At 38.1% G+C, this 19,570-nt stretch overlaps 1 protein-coding gene across 1 annotated transcript in view; it reads left to right on the top strand.

Moving 5' to 3' along the window:
• The window catches only part of P3h2 (prolyl 3-hydroxylase 2), a 157,666-nt gene that overhangs the window by 123,982 nt on the left and 14,114 nt on the right, over positions 1-19,570 (top strand). The window contains exons 5-13 of the mRNA XM_090343852.1: positions 492-634; positions 1,543-1,632; positions 4,213-4,253; positions 5,458-5,552; positions 15,115-15,242; positions 16,072-16,167; positions 16,760-16,910; positions 18,287-18,404; positions 19,279-19,354. Coding sequence (XP_090199978.1) covers positions 492-634; positions 1,543-1,632; positions 4,213-4,253; positions 5,458-5,552; positions 15,115-15,242; positions 16,072-16,167; positions 16,760-16,910; positions 18,287-18,404; positions 19,279-19,354 — 938 coding nt within the window. The remainder of the gene's footprint in view (positions 1-491; positions 635-1,542; positions 1,633-4,212; positions 4,254-5,457; positions 5,553-15,114; positions 15,243-16,071; positions 16,168-16,759; positions 16,911-18,286; positions 18,405-19,278; positions 19,355-19,570) is intronic.

The following is a 19,570-nucleotide window of genomic DNA, read 5'->3' as shown; positions in this document are numbered from 1 at the left end:
TTGTATTTGAGGAACTCAAAAGAAATCTGCCATGAAAGTACTACATCACAATAAAATTTACATCAAGAGAAAATAGGATTTTTAAATTACTTTTATTATTTATACATTGGGTATTAAATAGGACCTATTGTATTAGAAGTTCATGGTCAGAATATTTTCTTAATTCAACATCAGGAGGGAAAAAAAGCAGAATTAATGCATACAATTCTGTTATTTCTTTGTATTTATAAAAACTGCCAGCAGACATTTTCAATCAGAACAGCTGATGATTTATACAAAGCATCCCCCACAATTAAAAAAAAATTAAAAAAAGAACATCCTACACCAACACAGACTTGACCTCATATTCCACCTTCACTCACCCATGAAGTGTTGCTGCTCACTTTGCTTACCCTCGGTGTATTTTCATCTTTGCTATCGACATGAATAGATAAAGCAGTCTCTGGCTAGGCCTAATCTGACTGTACTGCTGCAACACGTTGGCCTTTCAGTTGGTGAATACGTGAAGGCCTTGGAGTGTGCCAAAGCCTACCTTCTGTTCCATCCGGATGATGAGGATGTGCTCGATAATGTAGACTACTATGAGAGCCTGCTGGATGAGAGCATCGACCCAGCATCCATCGAGGCCAGAGAGGTGAGACCAGAGTGCTGAGAGGAAGATATGATCTGATGTGTACTTGAAGAAGACTTGATTTCATTCATATATCTATATATGTGTACATATATATGCATACATGTTTATTTATTTATATATACTCAGGTGCTGGTGACTCATGCCTGAATTCCTAGCTACTCAGGAAGCTGAGATATGAGGGTCAAGGTTTGAAGTCTTCCCAGTCAGAAAAGTCCCTGTCAAACTCCAATAAACTATTCAAAAAAGCTGAAAGTGGTGCTGTGGCTCAGGTGGTAAAGTGCAACCTTGAGCACAAAGAGGTTCAGTGACAATGCCCAGACCCTAACTTCAAGACACACACACACACACACACACACACACACACACACACACACACACACACACACACAGTTCTTAAAAGGCATTTGTATTTGTTGGGTGATATGTCTTGAACTCAGGGCCTTGATGCTGTCCCTTAGCTTTTTCAATCAAGTCTCACACTTTCACCACTCATGCCATAGCTCTGCTTCCAGCATTTGCTTGGTGGTAGTGATGGTAGTGGTAGTTGTGGTGGTAAATTAGAGAAAAGAGTATAAAGAATCTCACCAACTTTCTTGCTTCTCCTGACTTAAAACCACAACCCATAGATCTCAGCCTTCTGAGTAGCTAGGATTACAGGAATCAACCACCAGTGCTCAATAAAAGAGGAGATGTTGAACAATAAATAAGGATTCCAGAACTTAATTCTTTAAAAAATTGCATTCATTCCTTTCATACTCATACTTGCCATCTTGTGGAAAGGTGTTAACACAGGGACATTATTGGTCAGTATCTCATGAAAAATCTTTTCATTTGAACACTATGTTTCCTAGGTGCAAGACATAAATTTCTTAGCTGTAAGCTTAAATTTTCTTTCTTTCTCTCTCTAGGATTTGATGGTGTTTGTGAAACGTCATAAATTGGAATATGAACTGATAAAGTCAGCTGCAGAAGGCCTGGGATTTTCATATACAGAACCAGTAAGTGCATAGCGGGAAAAAGAAGTTAATTTTGTTTTAAGACAATAAATTCTCATATATGTCTTTTTTAACAAACAGTTCGGCATCCCCATTACTGCCAACTCTACTACCCTCGAGTTAAAAGTCAACGTACTAACCAGGCATTACATCTCTGTACCAATAAGGTCCAAAATAAATATTCTTGGTAAAAGTCTTTTGTGTATCATTGTACTTGCTTCTGGATTGTTTTATTTGCTCCTATTTGGGGTGCCATCTTTTTTATTTCCCTTAATATCTTTACTTTCATCATATGTCAGTACTGGGGCTTGAATTCATTGCCTGAACATTCTCCCTTAGCTTTTTCACTCAAAGTTGGTGCCTTCACAGTTGAACTATACAGCTCCACCTCTGGCTTTTTTGCTAATTAACTAAGAGTAAACGATATTAAGGAGGGAGGGAATGGGGACAAAACCAAGAGAAAGGATATCAATATGTGAGAAGTAATACACCTACTACCTGATGAATGTAACTGTAACACCCTATGTATTATCCCCACAATTAAAAAGTAAAATGATATTAAGGATTTTCCTGCCTGAGCTGGCTTCAAACTGAGATTCCCTAGGTCTCAGCCTCGAGACTAGCTAGGATTACAGACAAGAGCCACTAAATGAATTTTTACACTTCACATGCATTCACAAAGGACAACACTAGCTACAACTCATCATGTGCTGTCTCTCCTCTTCCCATGTCCTCTCTAAGTATTTTTATGAAAACTGCATATGGAGAGCTAGTGCAATGGTATAGATAGATTTTTGTCCTCATTTTTATTTAAGAAGTTAACTCTTTACCTGTTGAAACTCTGCATTATTTCTGTTTTCAACCATATTCAGAGGATTAAGCCTTTTCCTCCTTATTAAATTATAAAATTAATATAAATTCCCAGGAGCGGGATTACTTTGCAAAGAAATGATAGCAAAGTAATCAAACGATATAAGGCTTAAAGTTCTTGGAACAAATTGCATTATTGAGAGAATTATTTTGATACCATTGACATTCCTAGAAATAAACAAAAGTACCAGTTTACCACTAACTTGTCAGCATCAAGAACTAACATTTTAAAATCACATGTACCATTCATATATTACATAGAAATGGATACATCTTTGTCATTTTAATTTGTACATATTTATGGCCAATAAGAATATTCCTTTACCACTGAGCACTGGTGGTTCACGCCTATAATGCTAGCTACTCAGAAGGTTGAGATCTGAGGACTATTGTTCAAAGCCAGCATGGGCAAAAAGTCCCTGAGACTCTTATCTCCCATTAACTACCAGAAACAGGAAATTGTGCTGTGACTCAACGGGTAGAGATGAAGAGCTTCTTTACCTATAGCATTAATTATTTTCCCCTTTAAACCACCTTGATATATGTTTTGTACATTTAACCATCCCTTCCAGAATCTATTCTGTATATGCAATTGACAATATATTTATGAAATCACTTAATGATGTATTCTATCTGCACTATAGATTTTCTGTCTTTATGATTTGTTTACACTGGCACATTTTAGAAAATTGCATTATTTTAAGGTAATATTCTTAATGCAACACCTCCAATCTATTTATCTTTTTTTTAACTGTATTTTTTCTGGTACTGGGGATCAAACCCAGGACGTTGCACTTGGTAGGCAAGTTCTTTGCCACTGAGCTACATCCCAACCCTATCTTTTTGTTTTTTTTATTGGTGCATTTCAGTTATACAGGGGGGTGCATTAGCACATGTTAATCACCATGTAAAACACATTTTCTGTACCATTTCCTTTTAAGAAATAGCATCTCCAGGTCTGGGAGTTTGGTCTAATGGTAGAGTGCTTGCCTAGCATACAGGAAGAAAAGGGTTCAATTCCTCGGTACCACATATACGTAGAAAATGCTGGAAATGGTGCTGTGGCTCAAGTGGTAGAGCTCTAGCCTTGAGAAAGCCCCAGGATAGTGCTCAGGCCCTGAGTTCAAGCTGCAGGAATGGCAAAAAGAAAAAGAAAAAAGAAAGAAATAACATGTCTGTCAGGTTTTATTGTTCAAGTTAAATAGTTGCAAATGGTTTATTTCAACATCATTCCATCTTCTTTATCTTTTCCCCAAACACACCCTTTCTCCCTCATCCTCCCAGAGTTCACACCTCTATTATATTTACCCCTACATTCCATTTTTCAAGATTGTGCTATCCCAGAGACCTAAGAACATCTCACTTATTAGTTCAGGCCATCCTTCTTCTATTTGTGTTACTCATATACATAAAACAGTTGGACTGAATGATATTTGAACGTTCTTTCTGTCACCAGATTCCCAGTAGCCTTTGGGAACTAAAGGACAGATGCCAAAGCAAATTGCAAGCAACTTTTAAATTCATTTTGTACTTTCCAAAATTGCATTATTGTTTCAAAACTTTTTCTTTTCATTACTTTGTAAATAAAAATATATTTTTACATATTTTACAAGTTTCCAAGTATTTTCAGTCTCCTGACTATTTTAAATGTATTCTTATTTATATAAGTGATATTTTAGAAATAAAGTTGGGTTTTTTCTTCACTTAAAACAGAATTATTGGATCCGCTATGGAGGACGACAGGATGAAAATCGGTGAGTACCCTATCACATGTTTTCATTTTAATAAGAAGAAACACTAAAGAGTTAGACGATGGTATACCAAACTTGGCTTTCTTCAATTGGGGAAGATATAATTAAGAGATTTGAGCTACAAATTAAAAATTCTCTTTCTTAGTCCCAATTCATCCTATTATTTTGATATTACTTTAATTATCTTTCTTGCTGGCTCTTATTTTTTTTTTCAATAAAGAAGTTTGATCAGCTTTTATCTAAATGCCATCATTCTTTGATTCCAAGCAAGAGAAACTTGGATGCTGTTGTCAGTCAATTAATAGAAAGCAATGTATACATTTTTTTTATTTCTATGGTGATTATCTTTGTTGTATTGATTTGAAATTCAGTGAGTTCAGGAAGATATTCTGTAAGCTAAAATATTAGGTATCACAGGCTGAATAAGAAATGAAAACTCATTTTTAACATGATCAAGTCAGTTTAGACCATTTTATTTTGACACCAAATTTAAAGCATATTTGAGATAGAATGGTCCATTCTATCCATTTCCAACCTGGAAAACAGACCCTGTCATAGGAAGAGCCTTACATAGAGTTTCATCACAGGGAGTGACAGATACATGAGTGACTTAGAATCATGAAGTCTTCAGTTTGATTGTAAAGACTTGGGTGGCTTGAGATTATTGCAAAATCTAAGAACATACATGCAGATTTGTTCTCCAACTTGTGTGCAAGTGTATAATATATATATATATATATATACATATGAAGATATCCAACTCGCATTTGCATATTTCCAAAACAAGAGACAATCTGTGTGTCCTCCTTCTCAGAATAGTTGACAGCTATCTTCTACATTTGAACACTTTACTTCAATTCAGTTTTTATTTAACAAAGCATCCTACGTTCAAAGCAATACTATAAAGATTTACATGGTCACCTTTTCCCTGCCCCATTAGGAAGATATTCTAATGTGAAGGGAGTTAAACCACAGATACAATGAATTGTAATAAGGGAGGCAAAGCTGTGAAATGGAGCATATTCATCCACAACACAGAGAATTACATGGAGGCAGGGATATTCAGTTTATTTAGAAAGGCAGGTCCAATGTATATGACATAAACATATAACAGACAGAATCCTAGACTGATCAGATGTAGTATTCTTTGCTTTTGAACATCCCTATTCAATGGGAAATCATCATGTCAACTCTTTTGAATGGACAGGATTCCTTCAGGAGTGAACATAGAGGAGACAGAAGTACATGGTTTATCAATAAGGAAAAAGTCATCACCAAATATAGGTCGAGACCTGAGAGAGGGTAAGTACCTGCACAATTTCCTCTCCTGAAAATGAGAAAAAAGTGATTTGGGTTTCCTGGGTTTACATTTAGATTAGTGCAGAACCCATATTCAAGAAGAAAAGGAGAGGGGGGGAGGAGGAGGAGGAGGGGGGGGGGGGGGAAGAGGGGGAGAAAGAGGGGGAGGAGGAGGAGAAAACACCCAAAAACCACTTCAAGTTTTTAAAGTGAAAGCAAGCTTTTAAAGTAAAAATGCCTTTGATTGGTATCTCATGGCTAAGATATATTCATACTCAATCCTTCTGTTTTCCACAAGAATTCTGTGGATTATTCAGTCATACCCATCCTTATGGATACTGTGAGGGTGGAAAAAGGATTACTCATATACAATATTGACAATGCCAAGATATAGACTTATAAGCCATGAAGAGTGAGGAAGAGTTTAATGACAGACCCAATTAAACAGGAGAATATCCTCCATTTTCTGTTTAAAAATGGGTCAGAAAATACATGTTAGCTTGGGGAAGCTTTGTTTCATTAATTTCTTTATTTATTTTTCATTTGTGCTGGTCTTGAGTCTTGAACTTGGGGCCTGAAAGCTATTCCTGTGTTCTTGTTCAAGCTTAGTGATCTACCACTTGATCCATAGCTTCATCTCTGGCATTTTCGATTGTTATTGTTACTGGTTAATTGGAGATAAAGTCTTAAAGACCTTTATTTTCAGGCTGTCTTCAAACCACAATCCAGCCTCCTCAGTTAACAAGGATCAGTCACTGGTCCCAGTTTGAGGCAGTTTGGTTCCATATCATAGAGCACATTCAAAGGGAAAGGGGATAGGATTTCAGGAAGTAGTAAAGATTGGAACACTAAACAACAGACACTCATCTTGGTTTTTTTTGGACAGTATCACTGTGTAATGTCAAATATTTAGACTCCTGTGATTTTACTCAAATACAAGAGGTGTTTTTTTTTAATTTTTTTTTATTTTCTGACATCAGACTTTCACTACACATACCATCCACCCACTTTTAACATCCATGAGCTCCAGGATCTCCGTAAATCCTGACTTGGAAACTGGCTATTCAACAAGGTCTTAGGACTAACGCTTGTCATACTGTCAGTTAATCAGTGCTAGACGATATGGGAGAGATAGCATATTCAAGGAAGTTAGAGAGGAAACAGCTCACATGGCATATGAGATTTGTTCACCAAAGATACTTGGAGAGTACTCATCTGAGCTGGGCTTTATATTTACTCTCTACTATTTTAGGCTGAAGGAGATTGAACACAGGACCTTTGCATGCTAGGCAAGTTCTCTGCTACTAAGCTATCTCAAAGATAGACTTTAGATTGAAGTAACCGAGACATGAAAACAGACAATTCAGTAGATAGTTAAGCATTTGGGGGGGACCCCATACTTTTTTATCCACTGGAAAAAACTCTTATGCTCTTGGATTAATATCATGTAAATGGCAATATTGCCAAAGGCTGTCTACAAATTCAATGCAATTCCCATTGGTGTTCCAATGAAATAGAGGGAACAATCCAAAAATTCACGTGGACTAATAAAATAATATGAATAGTAAAAAATAATCCTTAGCAGAAAGAACTGCTCTGGAGGACTATCAGTACCAAAGTTCCAACTCTATTACAAAGCTATAATAATAAAAACAAATTAGTACTGGTATAAGAATGGAGCTGAGGACCAATGGAATAGAACTGAAGATCCAGAAATTAACCTGCAGACCTATGACAACTTAATCTTCCATAAAAATAAAATAGAAGAAAATACATGGTGCTGGCAGAATTGTTTAAACACCTGTAGAAAGACATTGAGGTTAAAACATACCCTGAAAATTTTACAGAAGGAATAGGAGATACAGAAAGTCTCCTTGGTACAGAGAGACCAATGGTGAATATTTCCTTTCATATGTGAAGCTAAAATATACTGGCACAGGATGAACTCTACAGGTCTCTAAGCATTCACACATAGTGAAACCAAAAGGGTAGAAATACCAAGATGTAATGTATCTATGACTATGATTATATAAACTAGCATTTATCAAAATGAATTCAAAAAATAAAAAAGAGGGTTTGTTTGTCTTGTTTGTTTGGTTTTTGTTAAGTATGTTGGAGAGAGGTAAGACAAGCATATAACTGGAAAGAGAGAGAATACATGCAGCATGGATGCTCACTAAATACTATGTTGAAAATGAACTACATAGGGGGCTCCAGGGAACCACATACATAGAAAAACCTGGAAGTGGTGCTGTGGTTCAAATAGTAGAGCTCTGTCCTTGAGAAAGGCCAAGAACAGTGCTCAAGCCCTGAGCTCAAGCCCCAGAACTGGCAAAAAATGCACTGTATAAATTGTGCATGAGGAAGGAGGGAGGAAAAAACTTGGAGAGAGTGCAAGTGAAGGGGTAGCATTATCCATCAACAAATGTACTCATTTCCTGATTTATGAAACAGTAACCCCTCAATCTATCACCTTCAGAATAACAATTTAAAATAAAAAAAGAAGAAAAATACCAAGAAAAGAAAAATTAAATGCATCAAGGGGAGGGCAGAACATTACCTGTGTATTCATAGCAGAGAAAAATCTTAGTTACGAAGACAGTGTCTCCAAATAGCCCTTAAATTGAGCCAAGCATTGTGAAATGAATACAATATTAGCAGGAGTAAGAACTTGGAGAAATGATCATAATTCTTAATAATCATTTCTGTTCCTAGTTGGCTTGTAATTTTCAAGCAAGCTACATATAATTTATTTTTGTCTTTTTTATTAAATCTTTTTATTAACACTGTTTTTACATCATATTTCAAATGTCATGTTCTATAAACAAGTGTTCAAGAAAAAAATCTCTATATGTAATCACTACCCATAATTAATTTCAATACTAGCAGTGTCTGCTGTGTGGGGATTTTAGACTTCTCTAAAATCTTAGCACTTATAACTGTATTTGAATCCAGCCTTTGGAATCTAAATGCTATTTTTATCCCTTTATTAGCTTCTACTCAACAAATAAAATAAATATAAGCTATATTAATTAAGTAGTCACCTCGCTGGCATTTAGGATATATACGTCCCTTCCATAAAGTAGCAGAGGATTAACATTTAATGTATGCACAGCTTCTTATTAAATAATCTGTGAATGAATTACCCTACCTAATACAATGCGAGTGTACATAAAGAAATAATTATTAAATGGTGTGATTTAAGGCAGCATAACAGAAAAAGGTCAGATGCAGTCTTATAGGCACAATTTTTTCAGCTGTTTTTCAGCCCATGCTTGGTTCTATTCATCTATGAAGAGTCCTAGACCCAGAGGCCCAACTGTAATTGTTAGATAAGAAGAGGCCTTCAGAAACCTGCACTGCGAAGTGAAGTACAGTACTTCTTCCCCCAGGAGAGCTCATCAGCACATTCCTCTCTATTTGAAAACTTCTTGGCACTCTCCAGCACTTTTATTTTCCAGCCCTTTCCTTCCCCAGCTTCCAAGTCAGTCTGAAGCCATAAACAGGATAATGGGTTCATCTAATGTGACCTAGACCTCAGTGTGTAGCCACAGATCCCAGGCTGTTTCATAACTGCCAGAAAGCTTTATGGTCATCCAGAGTTCAAGATGCTTTTTAAGCTGAGAAATCCCCCAGGAAGTGCATGCCAGTATGATAGCATTTTGCTGTAAATGTTTGGGAAACTCCAGCATAGTTGCCAAATTGCAAAGCTTTATTTTTGTTTGCTTATTTATTTGGCTATCAGAAAACTTGGCGTCTGAGGACTAACTAGAAAGATTAATGGAAAGAGCAAACAATGGACCACTACTATTCAATGATTGATTATGTCAGCAAGTTCTACAAAGCCTACCATTTTTTTTTTGGTGGTACTAGGGTTTGAACTCAGGGCCTCTAGATTGTTAAAGCTGAAGTTCTAACACAGCTTTTGTATGGATAATTGGAGATCGAATCTCTTGAACTTTTCTGTCTGAGTTAGCCTCAAACCCTGATCCTCTGGGGTTCAGTCTCCTGAGCAGGAATGGTTACAGGCCATTAGTCACCAGCATCCGGCTCTTGTCTGCAGTTTTCTTGGTTGAACTGCAGAATGAAATACAGGATATTTTCTGGAAGCCTACTGATCTGAAGGAAAACATAGCTATTTTTTTTTGCCAGTCCTGGGCTTGAGCTCAGGGCCTGAGCACTGTCCTTGGACTTTCTCAAGGCTAGAGCTCTACCACTTGAGCCTCAGCACCACTTACGGCTTTTTTCTATGTATGTGGTACCAAAGAATCGAACCCAGGTCTTTGTGCATGCTACGCAAGCACTTGAACCACTAAGCCAAACTCCTGGCCCAAACATAGCTATTTTTATTTCTCTATTTTTACATTCAACCCAGAATACTTCCGTGATCAGGTATGTAGGGAGTTTGCCTCTTGACCACTATAAAATTCTCCAAGGAACACTCACTTGATGTCCTAAGATTTGAACTGTGACTGTCTGCTTGGGACAGTTGAGGGCTAAGCTCCAGAAGACTGACGTGGCTTCAGACACCAGTAATCTGTGGTCACATCTACTTCTGAGTGAGCTTCGCAGACCAGCTATAAATGTCAGCTCTTGCGATGTGTTTTACCAATTTGCTGAAGCTGTTCCTATAACTCAGGGAAATATTTATCAGGTTTATTTATCTTTTTACACAAGGCATCATGTAGAGACAAATGGACAACCAGAGGAAATTGTACATTGGGTCAGGCATTGAAGGAGGTCACAAAGCTGCCCTGCCTACTCTGGAGTAATTATTCTCCCAGCATACTGAAATCACCTTAAATCTTGTTGCCCAAGAGTAGCCATTTTTCAACCCTTCTAACTCTTCTGCCAGAGGCTTTTGTGGGGACTGCTGCTTTTACCCCCAATTATCTGGGTTTTCACGTGGCCTATTTCCACCCGGAGTTCATCTAGAAGTTACACTGGAAGTTATTTTGCTAACCTAATTCAACTGTGATTTTTTAAAGGACTTACAGTAGCAGAACATACAGCATCATTCCAAAAAGTCTTGAGTTTGACTTATGAAACATTTGAACTAAGACCTGTAGGTAAAGACAAAACATGTTTCTTTCTTCCACAATCAGAAAGTTTTGTGTCCAATCATCGAACATCTGAATAGAATCTAAATTATGAACAACAGTCAACAGAAGAAAACACTTTCCTCCTAGTCTGGCTGAAGCAGAAGCTAAGGAGGCAAGGAAGGATACATGTGCTGCAAAATAAGCTGTTAGTTGGCCTTTTCTATCTTCTCCATAGACAATGAATCTCCTTGAGTTACCTAACAGTATTTAATAGCATTCATATTGGTGATTTTCTCAGCGTTAATATGGGAATTGCTCAGGGTTACATAGCAGAGTCAGTCCAATCCAAGACACATAGAGCACAGGGTAATTTCCCAATGCAAACACTTTTAACCAAAAACTACACCTGCTATGATCCTACAGTCACTGGGCGGGGGGGGAAGGTGGTAGGGAAGAAGTAACATTGAACATGGGATCAAGAGGCTTGATTCAAGATTTTCTTATGCCAGTGTACTTTCTTGATGGGGGAAGCTTAGTTTCCCTCCTGCTGGGCCCTGTGGAACTCATCTCTAACATAAGGATGGTAACGTCATTTTTAACATGGTAAATGTGAAAACATAAAAGGGTGTGATCATCTAAGGGCTTGTTATGTTGCATACCCCTACCACACCTGGTGTTATATTTATTTATGGAAAAATTAGTTTTCTTACCTCTGTGCACAGTTGGGGAACACCAAAGAGTCCTTCCCTAGATCACCTCTTTGTTGCAAGCACAGAGCCAGGCTCATACTTTATGAATGAGAGAATTAAGTGGTTGAACTAAATCTTCTTGTGCGGTGGCTAAGAACTGGCAGAAGTTTCAAGAACCACAACCCATTGAACTGTATTTGCTTGTTCATTTTAATATTTTCTTCTGTCTGCTGTATTACAGGGTGGTTGACTCAGTTTATGAATGAAGGTTATTTTATTGTCATTTTGGCTAGTTGGTGGGTAATTGGTTGTTAAGAAACAACCAATTGAGGGTGTGATGGGAAATAAACTATGTACTTGTTGATAATGTGATAATTAGCTCTGTGACAGGTAGGTTTCTTTTACCTGGAAGATCTAGGTATATAGGTTCTATGGCACCCTACCTCCACCTGCTTTGAGAATCATCATATGCAAAGGAATATTATCTTCAAAGTACATTCAGCAACATACAAATCAGTTGAGTTTACTAAACTCCTTTATTCTGTCTTCTATTTCTTTTGGAAGTTTATACCTGCACCTGATTTTGAGTGAATCTGGAGATGACTTTCTTGTTGAAGAAACATTTGGGTTTTTTATGTATTTCTAAATCAGAATGAATACACACCTCAGGTTTTCAAATAATTGAAGAAGAATCTTCTGATTCCATACGATTATGACTCCTTTCTAGCTATGCAGAGTAGAGCAACTTTCCCCACAGTGTATTCTTCTATGCTTAGAGGGCTTGTAGAAGGAGCTACTGTTGTATTTGATTTTGCTTCATTGTGTTTTATAGTCTAAAACATTAGCACGAATGTAGTAGCTTACACCAAAATCCATTTATTTTTCTCATAGTTTCTGTGGCTCAGAGATCAGAGAGACAATGGGATGGAATCCATTTATTCAGGTTTGCTCACCAGGCTGCAATCCCATTTTTGACCAAGGCCAGAATCTCTGCTGAGGCCTGCCTGTGAGATATTTCCTTCAAAGGCTGGTGGCAGAATTCCATTTCTAAAGGATTAGTGGATCATGATTCTTCAGTTTCCAGTTGGTTATTGGCATAAAGATGTCCTAGTTCTGTGCCATGTCAGCTGTGAGAGAGCCACGGCTTCACAGAAGCATGCAAGCCACAAAGGTCCCAGGCTGAATTTGCCAGCGTGGTAGAAATCACAAGGTGATGGTGTGGTAATTCCTCACCTTTGCCGTATTCTACTGGTTAGAAGCAAGCTCAGGTCACTCCCACACTCATGAGAAGCCATTCACACAGGGCAAGGATACCAGGTGCAATTACCACTGGGGCTTTCTAGTGTATATCTGTTTTTGGAAAAGAAGGAAGGAAGGAGAGAGAAAGAGAAGGAGAAAGGAGAAAAAGGATGGGAAGAAAAAGAGAGGGTGGCAGAGAGGAAGAATTAGGTTCAGTGAAAGCAGAAAAAACCTGCAAAGCACATCACTGCTTTCAGATATTCATAAGACCTATTCATATCTTAGAAGTTCCAATAAGACCTTTTAAACTTTATGTAACCCAGCAGTGTCCAAAAACTTGGTAGCACAAGAAATACTGAATTGTAGGAAAAAATGTATTTCCTTTCTGATTTAAAAGATGTGATATTGACACTGAGTTACCTGTTAATATATTCTGGGAATCTAGGACATTTTGCATTCATATATTTTGATAACCACTTAAAAAATAATATGTGGCTTATATGGACTTGTTCATGAGTACCTTTTGATGTATGGAAATTTCACAATTTGATGGGAGCAAGTACACTTCTGTTCATCTTGGTACTGCTTAACACATTGGTGGTGGAAGACCAGCAATAAGTGAGAAAATTATGATTAAATAATAAATTATAGATCATATATCAAGACCTGATAAAGGCCAACATTCATCAAATACACTAAGATTACTTAAATAGCTTCAACAGAGAAAAGTTACAGCAGAAGATGTCATTATATGGCAAGACACTGCAAAAAAATTGATAGCAAAGAAACAGAAGCTTGTGACTAGTTGAGCATACCCGCACTCCGAGCACTGGCTGAAGCAGGATGGTGATCGGTGAAAGGCCAGCCTGAGAGACATAGCATAATCCTGTCATTGAAAAGCAAACATCAAGAAAACAGCATCCTAATCCAGACCATTGAATAATAATATCATTACTGTGGAATCTAATGCCTTGAATCGAGCCAAATAACAAGAATCATTGTATTAATAATGCTAATTTTAGTCATTGTCACTTTAAATGTTGCTGGTTTATGGTCTAGCTTTGGTTTATTTATTTATTTTCTTTCAGTAAGTAATGAAGCTTCAACTCTGGGCCTGGGCAATGCCTCTTAGCTTTTTTTCTCAAGGCCTGTGCTCTCTAGCTCTCTACCATTTGAACTATTTCTGCTGTGTGTGTGTGTGTGTGTGTGTGTGTGTGTGAGTGTGTAAGAGTCCTTTCCTGTGTTTGCTTTATTATTATTGTTATTATTATAATTATTATTATTTCTGTTTCTCTCAAGGCTAGCTAGTAGCTAGCTAAGTAGCTAGGAGGTTTGGAGCCTTCAGCTCCTGGAAATTTTCATTTAATCTTAAATTTTGATTTTGGTATTAAAGTTCAAGTAAATTACAAAAATCAAAAATGTCTACATTGCTTCTGTAATACACAAATTTTTTGTGACTATGAATGTAGAAGCAAAATGACAGTAAGAATAGTTTGTCAGCACCAGAGCTCTTTAGGGAGTATTTTTTTTAACCGATAACCATGCATTGCTCAAGATTGAGAAACACTGGCTCCTTTAATACTCCATGAGTCACAGGCTATGATGAACTAATCTGTTTTACTAGGATAAAGCAGACATCTCTCTTGATGTCTCTTCCTTCTGTCTAGATAACTCTTCCTTCTTGGAGATGTGTCTTAGGCTCTGCATCCATGTTGATTGCTAGTCTGGGCATGGAAAGGAGGCACTGGGGCTCCCTGAAGCTCCTTCCATGGTGAGCTAAGCAGTGGGAGTATTTCAGATCCTTACATTTAACCAGGATAGTATGAGGAGTTAACAAGCACCACTTTCCTTCCTGTTCACTTTCTGGTAGGAGGTGTTTGTCCTGTGCCTCCTCAGAAGTGCCTCACCAACCCAAGCTCTATCATTCTGTCCTTCAGAAGCAAAGAACCTTGCCTCTCGACCTTGTCCTGTGAGGACCTAGTACTTTCACCTGCAATGGGAACCCAAAATGAAGGGCCTTTGAGGACTACTCTTTCTAAATATGCTCCCTAAAAACAGCAATTGGAAGATTTTACCCAGAAACCAGAGAAAAGTAATCACTCTAAACACAAGAGCACTTCGAGTCACCTTCCATTGGGAAGGTGCATGGGAAGGAGACAGGTGCCAGCCTGGGTTACCTGCTAGTAGCGTTTCTCCAGGTGGGGCACAGCTGGGATATGCCTACCAGGTGTGAGGGAGAAAGAGCAATAGCCACTTGACTGTGATGTTGACAGAGGCACAAATAAGGGTCTTAGCTTCTCAGGGGAGAATCTTGAGAGTTTTCCAGTCTAGTTTTCAGAATCATCTGGAGAAAAAAAAAAGTGTATCCATCCTAAAAGATTGTACATAGGTAACCTAGCAAGATACCTGTACTTCCCCTAATGCACATTGTGTTTATGCAGCTGGCTAATACATAATTTATCTTGCATCCCTGGACATCCATTCTGAGGAGACTTTTCCTGTGTTCCCACTGAAACCATTGGTTGTACTCTGCTTTCTTTTCAGAGGACAAAGGTAGCAGGCAAGACGAGTGAGGTGTATGCTCTGTCATTCCAGGTGGCCCTTTGCTGTTTGAGAACATCACCTTTGTCTACAACTCAGAGCAGCTGAACGGGACGCAGCGGGTTCTTCTGGATAATGTCCTGTCTGAAGAGCAGTGCCAAGAACTGCACCGTGTGGCCAGTGTGAGAGTGGGGGAGGGGAGGGGTCCGGGTGAGGAGGAGCCCGTGCTGCTGACCTCTCTGGAGCCTGTAGGACAAAAGGTCCTGGTCTCCTTTGTATCCAGGGAATAAGTCCTAGAAATTCACTTGCTTTAGAATCAATTCACCTTGATTATGAGATCACTTTCATAGCCTTTGAGGTGAAATCATTTGTTTGCCCAGATTTCACTATAGAATGCCTCCTGGATTAATTTCTAGGACAGGCAGCCCCTCTGTCATGAGGTCTGTCTACCAGATAAACTTCCTGGGGAAAATCTTTTACATTTTAATTCATAATGATTGATTGTGGGAATCATTTACATTTTCATTTATTCCTATAAATATGTAGAATGAAGATTAATAGTTATCTCTTTTTAAGCTCTGATTTTATTTTTATTTTTATCATTACCTTTCAGTAGTTGTATGAAGGGATTTTAATTCAGCACCTAAGTTTATATGAGCATTATATCTTGATCAGTGTCACTCTTTATGTCATTCTGTCCTTTCCCATCCCCTAAAGTTACCTGGCTCCAGTTTCACATACTAATATTGACTATTATGACTGTATTGGCCCACTTTTTTCCCTCTTTTCATTTATCTGCCCCCTTCTCCTATTAAGACCTACCCACACTGTCTTTATTATTGTTATTATTATTATTATTATTATTAATGAGTTACACATGGCTCCTGGGATATAATGGCAATGGCTCTGCAAATGGACTTTTGCTCTCTGCTTTCTGGCAGCCAAGGCAGAAAGACAGACCTGATGGATGTATACTCATTGCTGATAATACTTCTTGCATTTTTCTTTCAGGGAATCATGCTTGTTGGTGATGGGTATCGAGGGAAAACGTCACCCCACACACCCAATGAAAAGTTTGAAGGGGCAACTGTTCTGAAAGCACTCAGAGTAAAGTCTTTGCTTTACATGGGCTTGGTTTGGTCAGTGTCAGTCCAGAGACTCTTGTGAATGGAAAGCAGAGAAAAGAGGGAAAAGGGGGTGGAGCTCTGGTTGGGTGGTTTTGTGTATTTACTGTAGAAAATGAGATGTGATCCCAGAGTTTCTTCCATCCTAACATATGTTCTCCAGGCCATCATTGTTGTCTCTAATCATTTCTTTATTCATTCTCCACTTTATCAAACTTTACATCTCCTGAACCTGTTCCTCATTAAAAACAATAATATGCTGCAGTCACTGTCCTCCAGGAGTTTGTGAGCTAATTACATAAACATCAAAACAAGTGATTCTCTTCTAAGTGCTGTTAGAGGGGAGTGAAGAATGGATAGGAAGAGAAGAGGATAGTGAGCAAACCGCTCTTCAATCTCCCTCTTTGAGGAATAGGAGCTTGTTTCATTGGTTCACTGTTCTAATCCAGATTCACATGCCTGTGGCGCTAATCCCATTAGCAAGCTCAGAAATGACAAAGATATTGTAGCTTAATGAAATCTAGAGACTGTGTCAAGTATTCCGGTCAACCTACTTTTACTCTTTTTCTTTTCAGTTTGGTTATGAAGGCCGAGTCCCATTGAAGAGTGCTCGTCTGTTTTACGACATCAGTGAAAAGGCTCGGAAGATTGTCGAATCCTATTTCATGTTGAACTCAACCCTGTATTTCTCCTATACACACATGGTCTGCCGAACAGCCCTGTCTGGTAAGATTCCAAGCCTGAACTTGACTCCCGAGCCTACCATGCCTAGTGAAAGCTATGCTAAGCAAAGCAAAACACTAGTATACTTTTGATGATGTTGGGTAATATTCCTACATTGTTCTTGGGCTTCTGCAGTTGGCAGAAGGCCTTTATTCTGAGTACTTTTTGTCTTTAAATCTGTTTCTCCCAATGACTAAAATCAAGGAGAAAAGAATATGATTTTCTATGGCAGGTTTCTCTTCTTAAGGAATCAAGAACCTGGAACCTACAGTTTTTAAATCCACAGGCACTGACTGGAAGCTTTGGTATAAAGGGATTATTTAATACTGTTCCTTAAGCCAAGTGCCAGTGGCTCATAAAGAAATTATTTAGTAAGTGTTCCTTAAGCCAAGTGCCAGTGGCTCATGCAACTCAGGAGGCTGGGTTCTAGCATTACAGTTTCAAGTTAGCCCAAGCATCTCCAGTGAACTAGCAAAAAAGTCCAGAAGTGGAGCTGTAGCTCACCTACTAGAGCAATAGCCCTTGGACAGAAAAAGCTGAGGAACAGTGCCTAGTCCCTGAGTTCAAGCTTTAGTAGCAGCACAATACCTACATATATATATACATACATACATACATACATACATACATACATACATACATACATGCATACACACATACATACAAACACACATACATACAACATTCTTTAAAAGGAGGCATACTCATTCTCTGCCCATTCATTTTTGCCTCTGTGTCTTTTCTCTCACCAGTCTCAATGTGAAAAGGAAGGGTGTCCTATAGACTTTACATGTGTAACACTTCATCTTAAAATTGCACATTTACATATTTGTTTCATTCTTTTGTTTTTTTTTCTTTTATGCCAGTCCTGGAGCTTGAACTCAGGGCCTTGATGCTGGCCCTTAGCTTTTTGCTCAAGGTTAGTGCTGTACCACATGAGCCACAGATTCACTTCCAGCTTTTTGGTGGGTAATTAAAGCGTTTCATGTACATTCCTCAGATCTCAGACTCCTGTGTAGACAGTGTTTCAGCAACAAGTCACTGGTACCAGGCTACCCTCTTCATTCTTTTTTCTTCCATCTTGATCTCTTTTTTACTTATCATTTAACACAGGCAATTATTCTGAATCCATGAAATCAGAGTTTATGTATAGAAATTGAATGAGAAGGAATTTTATAATTAAAGGACAGGTATCATTGGCCTAACGTTGTATATAAAGTTATTGGCTAGGGACTGACCCTGTCCATTGTCCTTCTGTGTATTATGGTCAGCCTCTGTCTCCCTATATTGATAGATGACACTAGAAATAGGAGAAGACAGCCACAGTGTCTGCTCTTCTATTGGAAGTTACTGCAATCCTTCTCCCATTCTTCTGGCAGGTCAGCAGGACAAAAGGAATGACCTCAGCCATCCCATCCACGCTGATAACTGCCTTTTGGATCCAGAAGCCAATGAGTGCTGGAAGGAGCCTCCAGCATACACTTTCCGTGACTATAGGTACAGACACTCCTGACTCCAAAACCAAGCTTTCTAGCTTATTAAAACATTATAGACACTGGAAAGCTTCTGTTTGGCTTTTACTCTTCATGTTTGCTTCACAGAACTTCTCCACTGGTCTCCTGAAGCAGTTGTAATCATTGGGAAACATTGGTTTCTTTTGATCTTTAATTACAACTTGTTTTTCATCTAATTAAGTAGAATGTATTTCTTTCAACCCTGGTGTTTCATAAAGCTTATCCTGTGCATGTACTTAATAGTCTTAGAACACAAGAACATATAGCATCACAAAGTGTGATTTAATATTCACATCCATAAAGAACTATGCATGTATTTAGATCTCCCAGAAGGAAATACCCTTTCAACATATGGAAAGCTATCAGTAGATAGAGAATCATGAGTTATAGTGACCATGTATGTAAAATGTATATAAAAGTGTGCTAATTATTGCTACACCTTGTTCTTTTCAAAATTCAGTTATAGAGCGCCCCCTATCAGCAAAGTCATGCTTAACAGTGAGGAATTCTCTAGCACTTTTTTTTTTTTTAAAAGCCCTAGAAAATAAGGGAAGAAACGAGTTTTAAGTTACATCAGCCAGATTAGAGAATTAAATTAAATGTGATTAGGTAATACCTTCTGGAAGAAGTAAAATGTGACATACGCTTTGAAATGTGATGAAAATGTCAACGTAGATGGAATCAGTGAGCACTTCAGGGGTGTAACCTATATTATATCTAATCTCCACAGTTTGGGGGGTCATTTGTTTCACTATCTACTAAAGGGGAGCTTACTGATAAGGCCAGTACATTCATCAGCAGTGTCTGTGAGGCTGAAAGCGTGTATCATCGTATGCATGGTGTCTTCTTTCTTCTAGCGCACTCCTATATATGAATGATGATTTCGAAGGAGGGGAATTCATATTCACTGAAATGGATGCTAAGACTGTAACAGTAAGTAATTCTTCCCTGCAAACTTATTTGATATTCTTAAAACTTCTGCCTTAGCGTTCTTCCAAACTCTTAATCTATGGATCAAGAATTCAAGAAATGGAGAAATCACTAGTGGATTTGTAGATTATGAAAGATAAGATAGGAAAGCACCTATAGACAAACCTGAGTCCATCTAAAACATGAGGAAATTACAAAACAGAGATGGCCAAATACTGG

Source organism: Megascapheus bottae, chromosome 1 (genome assembly GCF_031878675.1).
Source record: "Megascapheus bottae isolate mThoBot1 chromosome 1, mThoBot2.hap1, whole genome shotgun sequence".
NCBI lineage: Eukaryota > Metazoa > Chordata > Mammalia > Rodentia > Geomyidae > Megascapheus > Megascapheus bottae.
This window is presented reverse-complemented; position numbering and strand designations above follow the sequence as displayed.